The sequence below is a fragment of the Babylonia areolata genome, chromosome 33 (genome assembly GCF_041734735.1).
Source record: "Babylonia areolata isolate BAREFJ2019XMU chromosome 33, ASM4173473v1, whole genome shotgun sequence".
NCBI lineage: Eukaryota > Metazoa > Mollusca > Gastropoda > Neogastropoda > Buccinidae > Babylonia > Babylonia areolata.
The window spans coordinates 22,616,809-22,641,550 of NC_134908.1; the positions used below are offsets into that span (position 1 = coordinate 22,616,809).

General features: G+C 46.2%; 1 protein-coding gene across 1 annotated transcript; it reads left to right on the forward strand.

Annotated features, from left to right (window-relative positions):
- Positions 1–214: 214 nt before the first annotated feature.
- Positions 215–24,482, forward strand: LOC143276986 (uncharacterized). The gene is made up of 9 exons (XM_076581692.1): positions 215–640; positions 4,853–4,975; positions 6,148–6,497; positions 9,595–9,665; positions 12,548–12,624; positions 14,538–14,618; positions 16,721–16,814; positions 22,096–22,172; positions 22,965–24,482. Exons 1-9 carry the CDS (start codon positions 467–469, stop codon positions 23,106–23,108), a joined length of 1,191 nt encoding a protein of 396 aa, XP_076437807.1. The 5' UTR covers positions 215–466; the 3' UTR covers positions 23,109–24,482.
- The last annotated feature ends 260 nt before the right edge of the window (positions 24,483–24,742 follow it).

Here is a 24,742-nt window from a genome sequence, read left to right on the forward strand (position 1 = left end):
GAGTTGGTAGCCATAAAACCAAAAAACAAATAAGTAGCCTACAGTTCCTCCCGTTCGTTTTTTCGGGTCAGAAATTCCAGGATAAATTTTAACGGCGAAATTGTTTATTTATTTTTTATTCATTATCTTTTTCTTTTTTGAATATGGTGGGGTTTGGGGATTTTTTTTTTTTTTTTTTTTCCCACAACAACTCGACTTCCGGAGTGGAGTCCCATGGATCATTGTAAACCGAGCTGGTCACAGCGTGTGTGGGGAACAACGGTTAAACTTCATTGTCTGTCTGACAGCGTCATTTAACTGTAAAGATCTGATCAGGCCGTGGTCACAATAAGTTGGGGTGCAGACTTTTCATTCAGAAAAATCCCGGACGAGACCGTTAAACTTGTGGCTTTGAGTTTGAAACAGGAGACCGTGTGACGCTTCTTGCAGTTGGCACCAGTTGTGGGAGAAACGAGAGTTGTTAGTCATGGCCACAGATAGCTTGACGAATGCCAAAGTGGCTGCGGAACAATGGCTTCAGGAAAACAACAGTGAATTCCATTTGCTATCTGTTGATGAGGAGGAAGGACAGCTGGTTTTTGGAAATCGTCATGCTCCGTCCACGTTCATCATCAACTGCCCCAGCACAGGAGAATCCTGGGTAAGTTTTGGTGTGGAAAGATATGACGGGACGAGAATCAGTGGAGAAATTGTGACAAAGGACTGAGAGGCATGGGGTTGTTCATCAGTGTGTGTGTGTGCATGCGAGTGTGTGTGTGTGTGTGTGTGTGTAAACTGCCTACAGTACATATTCATAAATTTTATACAACATAAGTTTCTAGGGGGAGTGTTTAGTAAGAACTGTTTAATTACATAATATTGTAGAACTTTTAGTTTGCTTTGTTAATCTTATCTGTGTGCATGCATGTGTGTAAGTGTGTGTGCTTAAATTGTCTACATTTTTATTGTTTTTCACTAAGTTATTGCTATCTTTATTTCATGTTGTTAATTTTTTTTTTTTTAATCTGACACTTTATTTGATTCATTATTTGGCATGATCTCTTTTAATTGTTAGTGTTACCTCTTACTTATGTTTCAAATAATATGTGTATGTTTGAGGGGGGGATGTTTGAGTGAATGATTTTAGTGCTACTGGAAAGTGCATAGAGCTTCAAGAATGCGCACTATAGCAGGGTGTCTAAATGAATTAATAGATTTAGAATAACAGACACCGCATCCAAGGCAGACGATTTGCTGACTTTGTCTCCAACAATGTTGTTGAGAGGTCAGCCCGAAACGATAACAGAAGGTTCCAGACGCAATAACAGAACAATATCAAAACTAATTCTCTGTAATGATAGCAGTGCATACCAGAATAATTTGAGTGAGGATCAGCTGCAGGCGAAGGTGCAGGGCCAGGACCAGAGTGGAGAAGCATGCCTGCTGTGGAGTTATTCTAGACACACACAGCTACAACCCCCCCATTGTGTATGCACATAGCCGACAGGATCAGGACCAGAGGAGAAGCATGCCTGCTGTGGAGTTATTCTAGACACACAGCTACAACCCCCCATTGTGTATGTACATAGCCGACAGGACCAGAGTGGAGAAGCATGCCTGCCATGGAGTTATTCTAGACACACAGCTACAACCCCCCATTGTGTATGTACATAGCCGACAGGACCAGAGTGAAGAAGCAGGCCTGCCATGGAGTTATTCTAGACACACACAGCTACAACCCCCCATTGTGTATGCACATAGCTGACAGGACCAGAGTGGAGAAGCATGCCTGCCATGGAGTTATTCTAGACACACAGCTACAACCCCCCATTGTGTATGTACATAGCCGACAGGACCAGAGTGAAGAAGCAGGCCTGCCATGGAGTTATTCTAGACACACAGCTACAACCCCCCATTGTGTATGTACATAGCCGACAGGACCAGAGTGAAGAAGCAGGCCTGCCATGGAGTTATTCTAGACACACAGCTACAACCCCCCATTGTGTATGTACATAGCCGACAGGACCAGAGTGAAGAAGCAGGCCTGCCATGGAGTTATTCTAGACACACAGCTACAACCCCCCATTGTGTATAGAGTGATGAAGCATGCCTGCCATGGAGTTATTCTAGACACACAGCTACAACCCCCCATTGTGTATGTACATAGCCGACAGGACTAGAGTGAAGAAGCATGCCTGCCATGGAGTTATTCTAGACACACAGCTACAACCCCCCATTGTGTATGTACATAGCCGACAGGACTAGAGTGAAGAAGCAGGCCTGCCATGGAGTTATTCTAGACACACAGCTACAACCCCCCATTGTGTATGTACATAGCCGACAGGACTAGAGTGAAGAAGCATGCCTGCTGTGGAGTTATTCTAGACACACACAGCTACAACCCCCCATTGTGTATGTACATAGCCGACCATGATCAGGACAAGAGGAGAAGCATGCCTGCTGTGGAGTTATTCTAGACACGCAGCTACAACCCCCCATTGTGTATGTACATAGCTGACAGGATCAGGACAAGAGGAGAAGCATGCCTGCTGTGGAGTTATTCTAGACACGCAGCTACAACCCCCCATTGTGTATGTACATAGCTGACCATGATCAGGACAAGAGGAGAAGCATGCCTGCCATAGAGTTATTCTAGACACGCAGCTACAACCCCCCATTGTGTATGTACATAGCTGACCATGATCAGGACAAGAGGAGAAGCATGCCTGCCATAGAGTTATTCTAGACACGCAGCTACAACCCCCCATTGTGTATGTACATAGCTGACCATGATCAGGACAAGAGGAGAAGCATGCCTGCTGTGGAGTTATTCTAGACACACAGCTACAACCCCCCATTGTGTATGTACATAGCTGACCAGGACCAGAGTGGAGAAGCATGCATGCTGTGGAGTTATTCTAGACACACACAGCTACAACCCCCCATTGTGTATGCACATAGCCGACTAGGACCAGTACCAGGCTCAAGCACTTGTCATGGAAGTTATCAACCAGTACATAGTTGACATCATTTTTTCATGAGTGTTGTCTATAGATCTTGTACAAGAACCAAAAAAGGACAGCAATACATACTGCGTAACAATTGTCATAATGTGATAACTATCACCATGAAATTATAATGAACACAAAGACAAAGAGTTAAAATTGTGTATTCTGTCATTTAAAAAAAAAAAAAGGATTTCTTTTCTTCTGTTTCTTTTCAGTCTGTTTCTCTTTGTATGTTAAAAAGGGATGGTTATAATTCAGATAGAAAGATGAGAAAATAAGAGTATAAATTCTATAAATGATGGGTTTGGGCTGGAATGCCTATTGCAAACACTTGCCAGGGACCGGGGACAAAGGAAAGCAGGCATCATTTGTTATTTATATAGATGAGGAAAAAAAAGATTTCTTGTGACTGCGAGTGAGAGTATGTTGACGGAGTGCATTCTATTAATTTGACTTTGGGTGTATTAAAAATAAGAAATAATCTTTAAGCTTAAAACATTTCGTTACATTTTCTTCATAATTAATGAAATGCTTGGAAATGGTTGTTCACCACCATCTATTATCTTTGCCAAACAACTGACCTAGACCTTCAGGATACAATGTGTATACACCATTACATGTATGATAATGTGGAAGCGTTTGGGATAAATGTGTATACACCATTACATGTATGATAATGTGGAGGTGTATGGGATAAAGGGATGTGTACTGTATGACAGTGTGGGGGTGTATGGAATAAAATGATACATGTATGACAGTGTGGAGGTGTGTGGGATAAAATATGTATGACAGTGTGGAGGTGTATGGGATAAAAGGATATGTATGACAGTGTGGTGTATGGGATAAAATGATATGTATGACAGTGTGGAGGTGTATGGGATAAAATGATATGTATGACAGCGTGGAGGTGTATGGGATAAAATGATATGTATGACAGTGTGGAGGTGTGTGGGATAAAATGATACATGTATGACAGTGTGGAGGTGTATGGGATAAAATGATATGTATGACAGTGTGGAGGTGTGTGGGATAAAATGATACATGTATGACAGTGTGGAGGTGTATGGAATAAAATGATAGGTATGATAGTGTGGAGGTGTATGGGATAAAATGATACATGTATGACAGTGTGGAGGTGTATGGGATAAAATGATATGTATGACAGTGTGGAGGTGTGTGGGATAAAATGATATGTATGACAGTGTGGAGGTGTATGGGATAAAATGATACATGTATATGTATGACAGTGTGGAGGTGTATGGGATAAAATATGTATGACAGTGTGGAGGTGTATGGGATAAAATGATACATGTATGACAGTGTGGAGGTGTATGGAATAAAATGATACATGTATGACAGTGTGGAGTTGTGTAGAATAAAATGATACATGTATGACAGTGTGGAGGTGTATGGGATAAAATGATACATGTATATGTATGACAGTGTGGAGGTGTATGGGATAAAATATGTATGACAGTGTGGAGGTGTATGGGATAAAATGATACATGTATGACAGTGTGGAGGTGTATGGAATAAAATGATACATGTATGACAGTGTGGAGTTGTGTAGAATAAAATGATACATGTATGACAGTGTGGAGGTGTATGGGATAAAATGATACATGTATGCATGACAGTGTGGAGGTGTATGGAATAAAATGATACATGTATGACAGTGTGGAGTTGTGTGGAATAAAATGATATGTATGACTGTGGAGGTGGAAAGATGAATGATATCATATGTATGACACACTGACACTGTGACAGAGTGGGGGTGTATAGGATAAAATATGTATGGCAGTGTGGTGGTGTATGGGGTAAAGCTGGTGTATAATTTATGGTTGTGTGTGTGTGTGTGTGGACAGAGTGTGTGCAGTAAAGAAGAGAGCATGCTGCTCCAGCTGCAGGACGTGATGGAGTGGCTGGACTCCCAGCGGGACCTGACCATTGACGCAGTGCTGCACCGCGTCACACGCCACCTCTCTCAGGTCAGCCACCATCACACACTTCCTCTCCACTTTTCTCTGTCACACAGTGTGTGTGTGTCACTGTTAACCACCACTTGTCACTGGTGTCAGCCATCCTTTGTCAAATTTTCTCTGTCTCACTGTGTGTGTGTGTTGTGTGTGTGTGTCACTGTCAGCCACTGTATGTCAAACACACTTTGTAAAATTATCTTTATCTCATGTAAATTTCTCTTTATCTTTACAGTTTGTGGGTGTCTGTGTGTGTGGTGTATGTGTGTGTGTGAGAGAGAGAGAGCCATTCTTTCTGTTTATCTCACAGTGTGTGTGTCAGTTACAGTCTGTCTACCACTGTTCTTTCTGTTTATGTTTATCTCACAGTATGTGTGTGTGTGTGTCAGTTACAGTCTGTCTACCACTGTTCTGTCTGTTTATGTTTATCTCACAGTATGTGTGTGTGTGTCAGTTACAATCTGTCTACCACTGTTCTGTTTATGTTTATCTCTCAGTGTGTGTGTCAGTTTTTTTGTTTTGTTTTTTTTGTAACTGGATATACATGTGTTTAGTATGTTCATTGTCAGTGAGAAGAGAGATGACATTATCATAATGCATTGGATCTTTGTCAATCCAACATGATGATGCAGTGAAATCTGTGTGTACACATGTAGTGTCAGGTGTCAGTGGCAAGAGGTGGCATACAGTGTGATGGATCTTTGTTGATCCAACATGATGATGCAGTGAATTGTGTGTGTACACGTGTAGTGTGTCAGGTGTCAGCGGGGAGAGGTGGCTTGCAGTGTGATGGATCTTTGTCGATCCAACATGATGATGCAGTGAATTGTGTGTGTACACGTGTAGTGTGTCAGGTGGCAGCGGGGAGAGGTGATATGCAGTGTGATGGATCTTTGTCGATCCAACATGATGATGCAGTGAATTGTGTGTGTACACGTGTAGTGTGTCAGGTGTCAGCGGGGAGAGGTGGCTTGCAGTGTGATGGATCTTTGTCGATCCAACATGATGATGCAGTGAATTGTGTGTGTACACGTGTAGTGTGTCAGGTGTCAGCGGGGAGAGGTGGCTTGCAGTGTGATGGATCTTTGTTGATCCAACATGATGATGCAGTAATATGTGTGTACACATGTAGTGTGTCAGGTGTCAGCGGAGAGAGGTGGCATACAGTGTGATGGATCTTACAGGTAGGCGGCAGTGCTGCACAAGGCACATCCTCGTCCTCCCGCCAGAAAGAAGGGGAGCATGGTGACGACGATGATGATGTCCAGGACGATGAAGAGGAGGAAGAGGAGGAAGAAGAATACATGGCTTATGGTTTTGACTTCGACAATGCTGACTGTGAAACTATCAACGACGTTCACGATGAGAATGACCCTGATGCAGCTGAGAATGACCGTGATGACCCTGATGCAGCAGAGAATGACCCTGATGCAGTAGAGAATGGCCCTGATGCAGCAGAGAATGGCCCTGATGCAGCAGAGAATGGCCCTGATGCAGCTGCACAACCTGAGGACGGGAATCCGGAAGAAGACGAGTAAGTGCAGAAGACATCTGGTGAAGTAAAGATCTACCTTACTCAAAGAAAAATCAAAATCAGCTGAATGTAATAATTTCATTTATTCTTTAAGCATTCAAAATTATGTTCACTAGGATTACGATTAGTTTACTTCCAACAGACTCCAAGTGTCAGAGAAATGTTATTCACAAATCAGTTGGTCTGTTCCCCTCTACACCTCATCACCCCTCCCCTATACTGCATCTGCTCCATGTGAGACTGACCATCACTAAGTGACCATGTGAGACTGACCATGAGACTGACCATCACTAAGTGACCATGTGACTGACCATCACTAAGTGACCATGTGAGACTGACCATCACTAAGTGACCATGTGACTGACCATCACTAAGTGACCATGTGACTGACCATGAGACTGACCATCACTAAGTGACCATGTGACTGACCATCACTAAGTGACCATGTGAGACTGACCATCACTAAGTGACCATGTGACTGACCATCACTAAGTGACCATGTGAGACTGACCATGAGACTGACCATCACTAAGTGACCATGTGACTGACCATCACTAAGTGACCATGTGAGACTGACCATGAGACTGACCATCACTAAGTGACCATGTGACTGACCATCACTAAGTGACCATGTGAGACTGACCATCACTAAGTGACCATGTGACTGACCATCACTAAGTGATCATGTGACTTTGTGAGACTGACCATCACTGACCATGAGACTGACCATCACTAAGTGACCATGTGACTGACCATCACTAAGTGACCATGTGACTGACCATTACGAAGTAACCATGAGACTGACCATCACTAAGTGACCATGTGACTGACCATTTTTAAGTGACCATGTGAGACTGACCATGAGACTGACCATCACTAAGTGATCATGTGACTTTGTGAGACTGACCATCACTGACCATGAGACTGACCATCACTAAGTGACCATGTGACTGACCATCACTAAGTGACCATGTGACTGACCATCACTAAGTGACCATGTGAGACTGACCATCACTAACTAGTAAGTGACCATGTGACTGACCATCACTAAGTGACCATGTGACTGACCATCACTAACTAGTAAGTGACCATGTGACTGACCATCACTAAGTGACCATGTGACTGACCATCACTAAGTGACCATGTGACTGACCATCACTAAGTGACCATGTGAGACTGACCATCACTAACTAGTAAGTGACCATGTGACTGACCATCACTCCTTTCATAAAATATTCTGATGATTCAGCAATTGAAGATCTGTCCAACTCTGATGCTATTTATTTCAGTGAAATTAAAAAGTTCTGTTCCTGGTGTGAGAAAAACTATCTGGATCTCAACGTATTGAAAAAAAAGAAATGTTAATAGATTTTCGGAAAGACCCCTTGCCTGTAGCTGACCTTGTTATTGATGGTCAAACAGTGGAGAGGGTCAATGAATATAGATATTTATGGACCATCTTAGACAATAAGCTGACTTTTGACAGAAATGTTGATTCCATTTATAAGAAATGTCAATCTAGAATTTTTTGTTTACAGAAGCTTAGAAATGTTGGTTTAAATTCAAATATTCTTCAAAGTTATTATCGATGTTGTATCGAGTCCGTGCTTACAGTTTCATTTATGTGCTGGTATGGAAGTTTGGGAGTGAGGAGTAAGCGTGTTTTGAACGATGTCATGAATGTATGCAGTAAAATTGTGGGAGTGAAACAAGCTAGTATGCAAGAGCTGTATGAAAGTCGAGTGGTTAAAAAAGCAGGCAGATAGCAACTGACGACACCCATATTTTAGCAAAGTATTATGAGCTATTGCCATCAGGACAACGCTACAGAACTTTTAAGTTGAGATCCAGAGCTCTGAAGACTTTTATTCCACGTTCAATCCACCTTTTAAATTCTTGAGAACTCTGTGTGTGTGTGTGTGTGTGCGCGCACACACTCTCATGTGAGACGTGTGAAAGTCCGTGCATGATAGGCTGTACCTTGTTCTAGTTGTGTGTGTGTGTGTGTGTTCACTGAGCTTAAAACGTGACAATTGGTTATAACGAATGTGCAATATGTAGGAAGAATAATGTGCAATATGCAGGATGAATGTACAATGGATATGTCTAATGCTAACGTCCATATTCTAAATATATTTCTGTTTAATAATTACGATGTAATAATTAATTGCAATGTTTTTAAAAGTGAATATATGAAATGCTTTTATTTGAGAACATATGTTTATTACTCTTGTTTAATCAAGTTATCCGCGTGTGTGGGGTGGGTGGTGGGGGTGCGGTGCGGGTGTGTGCTGATTATCTGGTTGTGGTTTTCCGCAATTCATCTGTATTCTTATCTTATCTGTCTATTATAATCAATGTGCAGTATAGTAGGCTATGTTTATAATTATATTCAGATAATGTTTCTTAATTCTTTCTGTTTTTACATTAAGAATACTAGTTATTACCTGCAGTATGTGGATGTATGTATGAAACGATGCATGTGATATTTTTTACATTTGTATCTTTGTAATATTTGTAGGGGCTGTTGTTGGCTTTTACAGTTACGGTCCCCATGTTGTTTACTTGTCTATGTTGTGATAATGCACCTGACCAAATTTCTCCAGTTGGAGATAATAAAGTTATTCTTATCTTATCTTATCTTAAGTGACCATGTGACTGACCATTACTAAGTAACCATGAGACTGACCATCACTAAGTGACAATGAGACTGACCATCACTAAGTGACCATGTGACTGACCATTACTAAGTAACCATGTGACTGACCATTACTAAGTAACCACGAGACTGACCATCACTAAGTGACCATGTGACTGACCATTACTAAGTAACCATGTGACTGACCATTACTAAGTGACCATGAGACTGACCATCACTAAGTGACCATGTGAGACTGACCATCACTAAGTGACCATGTGAGACTAACCATCACTGACCATGAGACTGACCATCACTGACCATGAGACTGACCATCACTAAGTGACCATGTGACTGACCATCACTGACCATGAGACTAACCATCACTAAGTGACCATGTGACTGACCATGCGACTGACCATCACTGACCATGTGATTGACCATCACTGTCCATTGCAGCACCATGGAGACCTTCTTTCAGGGAGCAACTGGCCAGGCCCAATCATCCACTGTGAAGCGCTTGTGTTCAGGTAACTGTGTGTGTGTGTGTGAGACTCTGTGTATGTGTGTGACTCTGTGTATGTGTGTGTGTGAGACTGTGTGGTGTGTGTGTGTGTAATGTCCAGGGTTTGGGTTAAGGTCAGAGAGATGTCACTGTTAGACTGGCAGTGCACAGAGAAGTGTCAGTATCACACCAGCAGTGCACAGAGAAGTGTCAGTATCACACCAGCAGTGCACAGAGAAGTGTCAGTATCACACCAGCAGTGCACAGAGAAGTGTCAGTATCACACCAGCAGTGCACAGAGAAGTGTCAGTATCACACCAGCAGTGCACAGAGAAGTGTCAGTATCACACCAGCAGTGCACAGAGAAGTGTCAGTATCACACCAGCAGTGCACAGAGAAGTGTCAGTATCACACCAGCAGTGCACAGAGAAGTGTCAGTATCACACCAGCAGTGCACAGAGAAGTGTCAGTATCACACCAGCAGTGCACAGAGAAGTGTCAGTATCACACCAGCAGTGCACAGAGAAGTGTCAGTATCACACCAGCAGTGCACAGAGAAGTGTCAGTATCACACCAGCAGTGCACAGAGAAGTGTCAGTATCACACCAGCAGTGCACAGAGAAGTGTCAGTATCACACCAGCAGTGCACAGAGAAGTGTCAGTATCACACCAGCAGTGCACAGAGAAGTGTCAGTATCACACCAGCAGTGCACAGAGAAGTGTCAGTATCACACCAGCAGTGCACAGAGAAGTGTCAGTATCACACCAGCAGTGCACAGAGAAGTGTCAGTATCACACCAGCAGTGCACAGAGAAGTGTCAGTATCACACCAGCAGTGCACAGAGAAGTGTCAGTATCACACCAGCAGTGCACAGAGAAGTGTCAGTATCACACCAGCAGTGCACAGAGAAGTGTCAGTATCACACCAGCAGTGCACAGAGAAGTGTCAGTATCACACCAGCAGTGCACAGAGAAGTGTCAGTATCACACCAGCAGTGCACAGAGAAGTGTCAGTATCACACCAGCAGTGCACAGAGAAGTGTCAGTATCACACCAGCAGTGCACAGAGAAGTGTCAGTATCACACCAGCAGTGCACAGAGAAGTGTCAGTATCACACCAGCAGTGCACAGAGAAGTGTCAGTATCACACCAGCAGTGCACAGAGAAGTGTCAGTATCACCAGCAATGGTCAGCCAGCAGTGCACAGAGATTGGTTCAACTGCCTGTGACACTTCTTCCTGTAGTGTTGAAGATGGGTTTTCCCACATAACATTTGTGTGTTTGAGGAAGGTTTGCCCGTGACGTCTCGCTTTGGAGGTATGCTTTCCTCGTGTTTCCCGTCTAGAGGTAGGTCCTTCGTATATCACTTCTCCCTGTTTGAGATGGGTTTCTCCAATAACATCTTCATGTTGGAGTTAGGTTTTTCGGATAACATTTCCCTTTTGGATGTGTTTTGTCTCTGTGATACCTCTCTGTTTTAGGTCAGTTCTCCTATGACATCTTCCTGTTTGAGGAAGGTTCTCCTACAGGCTCCCTTTTGGAGGTAGGTTCTCCCAGAACATCCCACTGTTTGAAATGGGTTCTTCATTTAACACTACTCTGTTTGAGGTTGGTTCTTCCCATAACATCTCCCTGTTTGAGGGAGGTTCTTCCTGTAACATCCCCGTGTTTGAGGGAGGTTCTTCCTGTAACATCTCCCTGTTTGAGGGAGGTTCTTCCTGTAACATCTCCCTGCTTGAGGGAGGTTCTTCCTGTAACATCTCCCTGCTTGAGGCAGGTTCTTCCTGTAACATCTCCCTGTTTGAGGGAGGTTCTTCCTGTAACATCTCCCTGTTTGAGGGAGGTTCTCTTTATAACATCTCCCTGTTTGAGGGAGGTTCTTCCTGTAACATCTCCCTGTTTGAGGGAGGTTCTTCCTGTAACATCTCCCTGTTTGAGGGAGGTTCTTCCTGTAACATCTCCCTGTTTGAGGGAGGTCTTCCTGTAACATCCCCCTGTTTGAGGGAGGTTCTTCCTGTAACGTCCCCCTGTTTGAGGGAGGTTCTTCCTGTAACATCCCCCTGTTTGAGGGAGGTTCTTCCTGTAACGTCCCCCTGTTTGAGGGAGGTTCTTCCTGTAACGTCCCCCTGTTTGAGGGAGGTTCTTCCTGTAACATCTCCCTGTTTGAGGCAGGTTCTTCCTGTAACATCTCCCTGTTTGAGGCGGGTTCTCCTTATATCATCTTCTTGTTAGGGGTGGGTTCTTCCCATAATGGATTAACTCTATATGTCAGTACCTTTCTGTTGAAACTACAAAAACTCTTTTTTCTGCTATTGTGCTGTCACGGATCAACTACTAGAATTCTCTTCTCACAGGCTGTCCACACAATCTTCTCAGCAAACTCGAAACTTGAAAACAGTGCCGCCTGTCTGCCTCTCAGAGTCCCACGTACTGATCACATTTCTGCCCACCTCCATCTCTACACATGCTCCTCCTGAAGTGAGATTTCAGTACAAAGTTTCATATCTCTGCTGTTCTGCTTTCCACTCCGTAGGACCTACCTTGCTTTCTGACCTTGTCAGTACTTACACTCCCTCCACATCTCTCTGCTCCTCTGACTGTTACCTTCTGAAACTTCCTTGTGTCAATACGAGAACCTGTGTTCTTTCCTCTTTGCTGCTTCTCTCACATCTGGAACAACAAATAAAATTGCGGGCAGGAAACATACACACAAAAAACAGGGTGGCTCGCTCAATGTAGCGACGAGCTCTCCCTCATAAAGCATCCCAAATTTCACACGGAGAAATCTGTTGTGACAAAAAAAGGAGTAATGCAATACAATGCAATAACATAATGCTGTCTGTATGTTCATTTGTCCAACATAACCAAGGTATGGCGAAGTGTTCACTGAGCTCGGTGCTGTTTCAGACATGCGATCCCTGGCCAAGGCTGGGTCCAAGTACGGCTTTACAGCCTGCCCCAAAAACGGCAACCTCTTCAAATGGGTAGGTGCACCATGCCTGTTGATCGTTTTGCTGTCGTCATGCGTTCACATGTGTTGTGTGTGATGTGTAATAATAGTCACAGGAAAGGTGTGTTGTGTTGTAATGTGTACGGTCAGTGAGAATGAGGTGTGTTGTGTTGTGTTGTGTTGTGTTTAATGTGCACAGTCAAATAGATTGAGGTGTGTTGTGTAGTGTAGTGTAGTGTTTGATGTGTACAGTCACATAGATTGAGGTGTGTTGTGTAGTGTAGTGTAGTGTAGTGTTTGATGTGTACAGTCACATAGATTGAGGTGTGTTGTGTAGTGTAGTGTAGTGTTTGATGTGTACAGTCACATAGATTGAGGTGTGTTGTGTAGTGTAGTGTAGTGTTTGATGTGTACAGTCACATAGATTGAGGTGTGTTGTGTAGTGTAGTGTAGTGTAGTGTTTGATGTGTACAGTCACATAGATTGAGGTGTGTAGTGTAGTGTAGTGTAGTGTTTGATGTGTACAGTCACATAGATTGAGGTGTGTTGTGTAGTGTAGTGTAGTGTTTGATGTGTACAGTCACATAGATTGAGGTGTGTAGTGTAGTGTTTGATGTGTACAGTCACATAGATTGAGGTGTGTAGTGTAGTGTAGTGTAGTGTTTGATGTGTACAGTCACATAGATTGAGGTGTGTAGTGTAGTGTAGTGTAGTGTTTGATGTGTACAGTCACATAGATTGAGGTGTGTAGTGTAGTGTAGTGTTTGATGTGTACAGTCACATAGATTGAGGTGTGTAGTGTAGTGTTTGATGTGTAGTCACATAGATTGAGGTGTGTTGTGTAGTGTAGTGTAATGTTTGATGTGTACAGTCACATAGATTGAGGTGTGTTGTGTTGTGTAGTGTAGTGTAGTGTTTGATGTGTACAGTCACATAGATTGAGGTGTGTTGTGTAGTGTAGTGTAGTGTTTGATGTGTACAGTCACATAGATTGAGGTGTGTTGTGTAGTGTAGTGTAGTGTAGTGTTTGATGTGTACAGTCACATAGATTGAGGTGTGTTGTGTAGTGTAGTGTAGTGTAGTGTTTGATGTGTACAGTCACATAGATTGAGGTGTGTTGTGTAGTGTAGTGTAGTGTTTGATGTGTACAGTCACATAGATTGAGGTGTGTTGTGTAGTGTAGTGTAGTGTTTGATGTGTACAGTCACATAGATTGAGGTGTGTTGTGTAGTGTAGTGTAGTGTAGTGTTTGATGTGTACAGTCACATAGATTGAGGTGTGTAGTGTAGTGTAGTGTTTGATGTGTACAGTCACATACATTGAGGTGTGTAGTGTAGTGTAGTGTTTGATGTGTACAGTCACATAGATTGAGGTGTGTTGTGTAGTGTCTGTGAAACATGGTGTGATGTGTTTTGAAATGTGAAACATGGTGTGATGTGTTTTGAAATGTGAAACATGGTGTGATGTTATACAGTGCGAAACAGGGCGTGATGTGTTGTGCGATACAATGTGAAACATGGTGTGATGTGTTTTGAAATGTGAAACATGGTGTGATGTGTTTTGAAATGTGAAACATGGTGTGATTTGTTGAGCGATACAATCATGAATGTGAAACATGGTGTCATGTTATACAGTGCGAAACAGGGCGTGATGTGTTGTGTGATACAATGTGAAACATGGTGTGATGTGTTGTGCGATACAATGTGAAACATGGTGTGATGTGTTGTGTGATACAATGTGAAACATGGTGTGATGTGTTGTGCGATACAATGTGAAACATGGTGTGATGTGAAACTGTGAAACATGTTGTGGTGTGTGATGTGATGCAGTGTGAAACAGGGTGTGATGTGATGCGGTGTGAAACATGGTGTGATGTGATACAATGTGATACATGGTGTGATGTGATGTGATACAATGTGATACATGGTGTGATGTGATGTGTTACAGACAGTGAAGCTGCTGGACATCCCAAAGGACTGTAAGCTGGGCAAAGACCTCAAGTCCTACGCTCAGCTGACCAGGAAGGAGGTGCTCACTCACACTTCACCTGTCCACACCAAACTTCACACCTGTCCACACCACACTTCACACCTCTCTAAACACCTGTCCACACCACACTTCACACCTCTCTAAACACCTGTCCACACCACACTTCACACCTCTCTAAACACCTGTCCACACCACACTTCACACCTCTCTAAACACCTGTCCACACCACACTTCACACCTGTCCACACCACACTTCACACCTCTCTAAACACCTGTCCACACCACACTTCACACCTCTCTAAACACCTGTCCACACCACACTTCACACCTCTCTAAACACCTGTCCACACCACAAAACACCTGTCCACACCACACTTCACACCTCTCTCCACATTTTCAGTGTCATGATATATTTTTCAGCATCTCTGTGTAGATGTTAGTCATGTACACAAACACTGATGATATATCAGAACTTCTCAGTAACAGTGTAACTGTGTGGGTGTTAGAGTCACGTTCACACTGTGTTAGTAACAGTGTAACAGTGGATGTCACAGTCATGTTCACACTGTGTTTGTAACAGTGGATGTCACAGTCATGTTCACACTGTGTTAGTAACAGTGTAACAGTGGATATCACAGTCATGTTCACACTGTGTTAGTAACAGTGGATGTCACAGTCATGTTCACACTGTGTTAGTAACAGTGGATGTCACAGTCATGTTCACACTGTGTTAGTAACAGTGTAACAGTGGATGTCACAGTCATGTTCACACTGTGTGTGTAACAGTGGATGTCACAGTCATGTTCACACTGTGTTAGTAACAGTGGATATCACAGTCATGTTCACAGTGTTTGTAACAGTGGATGTCACAGTCATGTTCACACTGTGTCAGTAATACTGGATATCACAGTCATGTTCACACTGTGTCAGTAATACTGGATATCACAGTCATGTTCACACTGTGTCAGTAACAGTGTAACAGTGGATGTCACAGTCATGTTCACACTGTGTGTGTAACAGTGGATGTCACAGTCATGTTCACACTGTGTGTGTAACAGTGGATATCACAGTCATGTTCACACTATGTTTGTAACAGTGTAACAGTGGATGTCACAGTCATGTTCACACTGTGTTAGTAACAGTGGATGTCACAGTCATGTTCACACTGTGTCAGTAACAGTGTAACAGTGGATATCACAGTCATGTTCACACTGTGTCAGTAACAGTGGATGTCACAGTCATGTTCACACTGTGTTAGTAACAGTGTAACAGTGGATATCACAGTCATGTTCACACTGTGTCAGTAACAGTGTAACAGTGGATGTCACAGTCATGTTCACACTGTGTCAGTAACAGTGTAACAGTGGATGTCACAGTCATGTTCACACTGTTTAACTTTGTGAGTGTTACTTTCATGTACACAACATAACTTTGTGTGTTGGAGTCGTGCACACACAATATAACCATGTGAGTGTTAATGACATGTACACACAGTGTAACTGTGTGGTGTTACATTCATTCAGTATCAGTGTAACTGTGTGGGTGTTACATTCATTCAGTAACAGTGTAAGTGTGTGGTGTTACATTCAGTCAGTAACAGTGTAACTGTGGTGTTACATTCAGTCAGTAACAGTGCAACTGTGTGGTGTTACATTCAGTCAGTAACAGTGTAAGTGTGTGGTGTTACATTCAGTCAGTAACAGTGTAACTGTGGTGTTACATTCAGTCAGTAACAGTGTAACTGTGTGGTGTTACATTCAGTCAGTAACAGTGTAAGTGTGTGGTGTTACATTCAGTCAGTAACAGTGTAACTGTGTGGTGTTACATTCAGTCAGTAACAGTGTAAGTGTGTGGTGTTACATTCATTCAGTAACAGTGTAACTGTGTGGGTGTTACATTCATTCAGTAACAGTGTAAGTGTGTGGTGTTACATTCAGTCAGTAACAGTGCAACTGTGTGGTGTTACATTCAGTCAGTAACAGTGTAAGTGTGTGGTGTTACATTCAGTCAGTAACAGTGTAACTGTGGTGTTACATTCAGTCAGTAACAGTGTAAGTGTGTGGTGTTACATTCATTCAGTAACAGTGTAAGTGTGTGGTGTTACATTCATTCAGTAACAGTGTAAGTGTGTGGTGTTACAGGCAGCCATACAGATGGAGATGCAGTTCCCACCTGACTACCCCGTCAGCCCCCCCTTCCTGCGAGTCATCCGGCCCCGCTTCAGGTTCCTCACAGGTGGCCACGCCTCTCCCTGTCTGCCACGCCTCTCCCTGTCTGTCACACCTCTCCCTGTCTGTCACGCCTCTCCCTGTCTGTCACGCCTCTCCCTGTCTGTCACGCCTCTCCCTGTCTGTCACGCCTCTCCCTGTCTGTTACGCCTCTCCCTGTCTGTCTGTGCCACGCCTCTCCCTGTCTGTCTGTGCCACGCCTCTCCCTGTCTGTCACACCTCTCCCTGTCTGTCACACCTCTCTCTGTCACGCCTCTCCCTGTCTGTCTCTGTCACACCTCTCCCTGTCTGTCACACCTCTCCCTGTCTGTCACACCTCTCTCTGTCACGCCTCTCCCTGTCTGTCTCTGTCACGCCTCTCCCTGTCTGTCACACCTCTCCCTGTCTGTCACGCCTCTCCCTGTCTGTCACTCTGTCACGCCTCTCCCTGTCTGTCACGCCTCTCCCTGTCTGCCACGCCTCTCCCTGTCTGTCACACTGTCACGCCTCTCCCTGTCTGTCACGCCTCTCCCTGTCTGTCACACTGTCACGCCTCTCCCTGTCTGTCACACCTCTCCCTGTCTGTCACGCCTCTCCCTGTCTGTCACACTGTCACACCTCTCCCTGTCTGTCACACCTCTCCCTGTCTGTCTCTGTCACACCTCTCCCTGTCTGTCACGCCTCTCCCTGTCTGTCACACTGTCACACCTCTCCCTGTCTGTCACGCCTCTCCCTGTCTGTCACGCCTCTCCCTGTCTGTCTGTGTCACGCCTCTCCCTGTCTGTCACGCCTCTCCCTGTCTGTCTGTGGTCACGCCTCTCCCTGTCTGTCTGTGTCACACCTCTCCCTGTCTGTCTGTGTCACGCCTCTCCCTGTCTGTCACGCCTCTCCCTGTCTGTCACGCCTCTCCCTGTCTGTCTGTGGTCACGCCTCTCCCTGTCTGTCACCTCTCCCTGTCTGTCACACCTCTCCCTGTCTGTCACGCCTCTCCCTGTCTGTCACGCCTCTCCCTGTCTGTCACACCTCTCCCTGTCTGTGGTCACACCTCTCCCTGTCTGTCACACCTCTCCCTGTCTGTCTGTGTCACGCCTCTCCCTGTCTGTCACGCCTCTCCCTGTCTGTCACGCCTCTCCCTGTCTGTCTGTCTGTGGTCACGCCTCTCCCTGTCTGTCACGCCTCTCCCTGTCTGTCACGCCTCTCCCTGTCTGTCTGTGTCACGCCTCTCCCTGTCTGTCTGTCTGTCTGTGGTCACGCCTCTCCCTGTCTGTCTGTCTGTCTGTGGTCACACCTCTCCCTGTCTGTCTGTCTGTGGTCACACCTCTCCCTGTCTGTCTGTCTGTCTGTGGTCACGCCTCTCCCTGTCTGTCTGTCTGTGGTCACGCCTCTCCCTGTCTGTCTGTCTGTGTCACGCCTCTCCCTGTCTGTCTGTCTGTCTGTCTGTGCTGTCACGCCTCTCCCTGTCTGTGCTGTCACGCCTCTCCCTGTCTGTCACACCTCTCCCTGTCTGTCTGTGTCACGCCTCTCCCTGTCTGTGTCACGCCTCTCCCTGTCTGTCACGCCTCTCCCTGTCTGTCTGTCTGTGTCACGCCTCTCCATGTCTGTCACGCCTCTCCCTGTCTGTCACGCCTCTCCCTGTCTGTGTCACGCCTCTCCCTGTCTGTCACACCTCTCCCTGTCTGTCTGGTCACGCCTCTCCCTGTTGTCTGTCTGTGGCCACACCTCTCCCTGTCTGTCTGTCTGTGGTCACGCCTCTCCCTGTTGTCTGTCTGTCTGTGGTCACGCCTCTCCCTGTTGTCTGTCTGTCTGTGGTCACACCTCTCCCTGTCTGTCACGCCTCTCCCTGTCTGTGTCACGCCTCTCCCTGTCTGTCACACCTCTCCCTGTCTGTCTGGTCACGCCTCTCCCTGTTGTCTGTCTGTGGCCACACCTCTCCCTGTCTGTCTGTCTGTGGTCACGCCTCTCCCTGTTGTCTGTCTGTCTGTGGTCACGCCTCTCCCTGTTGTCTGTCTGTCTGTGGTCACACCTCTCCCTGTCTGTCACGCCTCTCCCTGTCTGTGTCACGCCTCTCCCTGTCTGTCACACCTCTCCCTGTCTGTTTGGTCACGCCTCTCCCTGTTGTCTGTCTGTGGCCACACCTCTCCCTGTCTGTCTGTCTGTGGTCACGCCTCTCCCTGTTGTCTGTCTGTCTGTGGCCACACCTCTCCCTGCCTGTCTGTCTGTGGTCACACCTCTCCCTGTCTGTCTGTCTGTCTGTGGTCACGCCTCTCCCTGTTGTCTGTCTGTCTGTGGTCACACCTCTCCCTGTCTGTCTGTCTGTGGTCACACCTCTCCCTGTCTGTCTGTGGTCACACCTCTCCCTGTCTGTCTGTCTGTGGTCACACCTCTCCCTGTCTGTCTGTCTGTCTGTGGTCACACCTCTCCCTGTCTGTCTGTCTGTGGTCACACCTCTCCCTGTCTGTCTGTCTGTGGTCACACCTCTCCCTGTCTGTCTGTCTGTCTGTGTCACGCCTCTCCCTGTCTGTCTGTCTGTGGTCACACCTCTCCCTGTCTGTCTGTCTGTGGTCACGCCTCTCCCTGTCTGTCTGTCTGTGGTCACACCTCTCCCTGTCTGTCTGTGGCCACACCTCTCCCTGTCTGTCTGTCTGTCTGTGGTCACACCTCTCCCTGTCTGTCTGTCTGTGGCCACACCTCTCCCTGTCTGTCTGTCTGTCTGTGTCACGCCTCTCCCTGTCTGTCTGTCTGTGGTCACGCCTCTCCCTGCCTGTCTGTGTCACGCCTCTCCCTGTCTGTCTGTCTGTGGTCACACCTCTCCCTGTCTGTCTGTCTGTGGTCACACCTCTCCCTGTCTGTCTGTCTGTGGTCACGCCTCTCCCTGTCTGTCTGTCTGTGGTCACACCTCTCCCTGTCTGTCTGTCTGTGGCCACACCTCTCCCTGTCTGTCTGTCTGTCTGTGGTCACACCTCTCCCTGTCTGTCTGTCTGTGGCCACACCTCTCCCTGTCTGTCTGTCTGTCTGTGTCACGCCTCTCCCTGTCTGTCTGTCTGTGGTCACGCCTCTCCCTGCCTGTCTGTGTCACGCCTCTCCCTGTCTGTCTGTCTGTGGTCACACCTCTCCCTGTCTGTCTGTCTGTCTGTGGTCACACCTCTCCCTGTCTGTCTGTGGTCACACCTCTCCCTGCCTGTCTGTCTGTGGTCACGCCTCTCCCTGTCTGTGGTCACACCTCTCCCTGTCTGTCTGTCTGTGGTCACACCTCTCCCTGTCTGTCTGTGGTCACACCTCTCCCTGCCTGTCTGTCTGTGGTCACGCCTCTCCCTGCCTGTCTGTGTCACGCCTCTCCCTGCCTGTCTGTGTCACGCCTCTCCCTGTCTGTCTGTCTGTGGTCACGCCTCTCCCTGTCTGTCTGTCTGTGGTCACGCCTCTCCCTATCTGTCTGTCTGTGTCACGCCTCTCCCTGTCTGTCTGTCTGTGGTCACACCTCTCCCTGTCTGTCTGTCTGTCTGTGGTCACACCTCTCCCTGTCTGTCTGTCTGTGGTCACACCTCTCCCTGTCTGTCTGTCTGTGGTCACGCCTCTCCCTGTCTGTCTGTCTGTGGTCACGCCTCTCCCTGTCTGTCTGTGGTCACACCTCTCCCTGTCTGTCTGTCTGTGGTCACGCCTCTCCCTGTCTGTCTGTCTGTGGTCACGCCTCTCCCTGTCTGTCTGTGGTCACACCTCTCCCTGCCTGTCTGTCTGTGGTCACGCCTCTCCCTGTCTGTCTGTGGTCACACCTCTCCCTGTCTGTCTGTCTGTCTGTGGTCACACCTCTCCCTGTCTGTCTGTCTGTGGTCACACCTCTCCCTGCCTGTCTGTCTGTGGTCACGCCTCTCCCTGTCTGTCTGTCTGTGGTCACACCTCTCCCTGTCTGTCTGTCTGTCTGTGGTCACACCTCTCCCTGCCTGTCTGTCTGTGGTCACACCTCTCCCTGTCTGTCTGTCTGTGGTCACACCTCTCCCTGTTGTCTGTCTGTCTGTGGTCACACCTCTCCCTGTCTGTCTGTCTGTCTGTGGTCACACCTCTCCCTGCCTGTCTGTCTGTGGTCACACCTCTCCCTGTCTGTCTGTCTGTGGTCACACCTCTCCCTGTTGTCTGTCTGTCTGTGGTCACACCTCTCCCTGTCTGTCTGTCTGTCTGTGGTCACACCTCTCCCTGCCTGTCTGTCTGTGGTCACGCCTCTCCCTGTCTGTCTGTCTGTGGTCACGCCTCTCCCTGTCTGTCTGTGGTCACACCTCTCCCTGCCTGTCTGTCTGTGGTCACGCCTCTCCCTGTCTGTCTGTCTGTGGTCACGCCTCTCCCTGTCTGTCTGTCTGTCTGTCTGTGGTCACACCTCTCCCTGTCTGTCTGTCTGTCTGTCTGTGGTCACACCTCTCCCTGTCTGTCTGTCTGTCTGTGGTCACACCTCTCCCTGCCTGTCTGTCTGTGGTCACACCTCTCCCTGTCTGTCTGTCTGTGGCCACACCTCTCCCTGTCTGTCTGTCTGTGGCCACACCTCTCCCTGTCTGTCTGTCTGTGGTCACACCTCTCCCTGTCTGTCTGTCTGTGGCCACACCTCTCCCTGCCTGTCTGTCTGTCTGTCTGTGGTCACACCTCTCCCTGCCTGTCTGTCTGTGGTCACACCTCTCCCTGTCTGTCTGTCTGTGGTCACACCTCTCCCTGTCTGTCTGTCTGTGGTCACACCTCTCCCTGTCTGTCTGTCTGTCTGTGGTCACACCTCTCCCTGTCTGTCTGTCTGTCTGTGGTCACACCTCTCCCTGTCTGTCTGTCTGTGGTCACACCTCTCCCTGTCTGTCTGTCTGTCTGTGGTCACACCTCTCCCTGCCTGTCTGTCTGTGGCCACACCTCTCCCTGTCTGTCTGTCTGTCTGTGGTCACACCTCTCCCTGCCTGTCTGTCTGTGGTCACACCTCTCCCTGTCTGTCTGTCTGTCTGTGGTCACACCTCTCCCTGTCTGTCTGTCTGTGGCCACACCTCTCCCTGTCTGTCTGTCACCTCTCCCTGTCTGTCTGTCTGTGGTCACGCCTCTCCCTGTCTGTCTGTCTGTGGTCACGCCTCTCCCTGTTGTCTGTGGTGTGTGTGCGTGTGCAGGGCATATACCTGTTGGAGGCAGTCTCTGTATAGATAGGTACAGTGTGTGTGTGTGTGTGTGTGTGTGTGTGACCATTGGAGCCAGTCTCTGTATAGATATGTACAGTGTGTGTGTGTGACCATTGTAGGCAGTCTCTGTACAGATATGTACACTGTGTGTACAGTGTGTGTGTTGATGTGTGTGTGCAGGGCATGTGACCATTGGAGGCAGTATCTGCATGCAGATGCTGACGAAATCAGGCTGGCAGCCGACCAATGACATAGAGGTGGGTGTTGCATCACAGTGTTGCAATGCGGAGTGTGTCTGATAAGTGCTAAGTATATTTTTGTATTTCTTTCGATCACAATAGATTTCTCTGTGTGAAATTCAGGCTGCTCTCCCCAGGGAGAGTGCATTGCTACACTACAGCGCCACCCTTTTTATTTTTTTTTGTATTTTTTCCCGCGTGCAGTTTTATTAATTCCTATCAAAGGGGATTTTTCTACAGAACTTTTCCAGGAACAACCCTTTTGTTGCCATGGGTTCTTTTACGTGCACTAAGTGCATGCTGCACACGGGACCTTGGTTTATCGTCTCATCCGAATGAGTAGCATCCAGACCACCACTCAAAGTCTAGTGGAGGGGGAGAAAATATCGGCGGCTCAGCCGTGATTCGAACCAGCGCACTCAGATTATCTCGCTTCCTAGGTGGACGCGTTACCTCTAGGCCATCACTCCACTGTAGCAAATAAAATTGTGTGTGTGACGACTGCAGTGTGGAGTAGCTGGCGTTACAGTGGTAAGTGCTGAGTGTAGCTGGCGTTACAGTGGTAAGTGCTGAGTGTAGCTGGCGTTACAGTGGTAAGTGCTGAGTGTAGCTGGCGTTACAGTGGTAAGTGCTGAGTGTAGCTGGCGTTACAGTGGTAAGTGCTGAGTGTAGCTGGCGTTACAGTGGTAAGTGCTGAGTGTAGCAGAAAACAATTCCCAGTGTGACTGTGGCAGTGCTGGATGCTGTATAAATGTAAGTCACCCTGACGGTGCCCACATGATGTCAGTATTTCCTGTTCTCTGTTTTCAGAGTGTTCTGATGCATGTTCGCTGTGAAATTCTCAGCGACCCCAAAGCGGCGTTGGACAGGTTAAAGTGGCGTGTGCCGTACTCGGAGTACGAGGCCAGGAATGCTTTCAACCGTATGGTGCATCGCTACGGCTGGGACAAGTAGTGGCTGGAACCAGTAGTTGGAACCAGTAGTAACTGTTCATCATGTTCTGCCACTGTCATGGTTTCATGTCGAACTGTTCATCTTTTTACCATCGTAATGGTGTCTTGTCTATCTGCTCATCTTTTTACCAGTGTCATGATGTATAACTGTTCATCTTTTCACCACTGTCATGGTGTCATGTCTAACTATCATCTTTTCTGTGACCGGTGAATGACGAGTGGCAGTCACTGATTTGACCGCTGACTCGGTCATCAGCTTTGACACTGTGCCTTGATATCTGTGTTCATGGCAGCAATGTTTGTGTTATGATTTATAGGTGATAGTTCTGGTGGCAAAAGTGTGTGTGTGTGTTTGCATGCGTGTGTGAAGCTGCATGTGAGAATGAACGAAACAGATGAAAAAAAAATTTTTTTTCCTGATGTGGGAAATGGAGAAAACAGCACGTTTTTTTTATATTCAGACCTCAGGGTAACGAGAAATGGAAATCCAAATATTCACAAAAATATCATGGAATAATTGAAGTACTGATGTTCAGACACAATGTGCATGTATAACTACGTACATGTATAAAGCCGTAACGATAGCAGTCATGAAAAAGTACATCCATTCATGCATGCATGTATACATACAGTATACATACAGTATACATGCATGCAATATTCAAACACCCCAGTGGATGCACAATTTATCTTGGAGAACTGATAGATACTTTTGGAAAGTTTAAAAAAATTTTTTTTTAATTTATTATTATTATTATTTATATACAGAGCATTCTATTATACTCCAATCGAGACAGATTATTGTCAGTCACTATTCCTATAGTATAACCTTACGGAACTCAGTTTCTTTGATGCTGTTAGTTGTTGATCAGGGAAAGACAGGTATTATTTAGAGATGTTCTGACACTTGTGTCTGGTGCTGATCGTAATCTATTACATTGTTTTCCATGGCTGTCGGCCCTTGTGGTTAAATTCTGAGCATTCAGATAATTGATTCATGATTTGTAAAGACGCACATATGTCATTCTTTTTGGAAGAAAAATGAGGAAGAAGAGGAGATTGCATGATTCTGTTGCGATTTTCTGATTAAAAAAAAAATGTTGTTATATGCAGTGCAAGGCAATTTAAAGTATGATGGGTTCATGTTGTTACATGCAATGTATTCCAGGTAACCATATGATAGGTTAATGTTATATGCAGTGCAAGCCAGGTAACCATATGATGGGTTGATGTTGTTATATGCAGTGCAAGCCAGGTAACCATATGATAGGTTAATGTTATATGCAGTGCAAGCCAGGTAACCATATGATGGGTTGATGTTACATGCAGTGCAAGCCAGGTAACCATGTGATGGGTTAATGTTATATGCAGTGCATTCCAGGTCACCATATGATGGGTTGATGTTGTTATATGCAGTGCATTCCAGGTAACCATGTGATGGGTTAATGTTGTTACATGCAGTGCATTCCAGGTCACCATATCATGGGTTGATGTTGTTACATGCAGTGTATCCCAGGTAACCATATGATGGGTTAATGTTATATGCAGTGCATTCCAGGTAACCATATGATGGGTTGATGTTGTTATATGCAGTGCATTCCAGGTAACCATATGATGGGTTGATGTTGTTATATG

What these genes read in the sequence shown, in the direction of transcription:
- LOC143276986 (XM_076581692.1), top strand. Translation starts at nt 467, where the DNA reads ATGGCCACAGATAGCTTGACGAATGCCAAAGTGGCTGCGGAACAATGG. An exon ending in CCAGCACAGGAGAATCCTGG is followed by an intron (nt 641 to 4,852) that starts GTAAGTTTTGGT and finishes GTGTGTGGACAG; the next exon opens with AGTGTGTGCAGTAAAGAAGA. An exon ending in CTCAGCTGACCAGGAAGGAG is followed by an intron (nt 14,619 to 16,720) that starts GTGCTCACTCAC and finishes GTGGTGTTACAG; the next exon opens with GCAGCCATACAGATGGAGAT.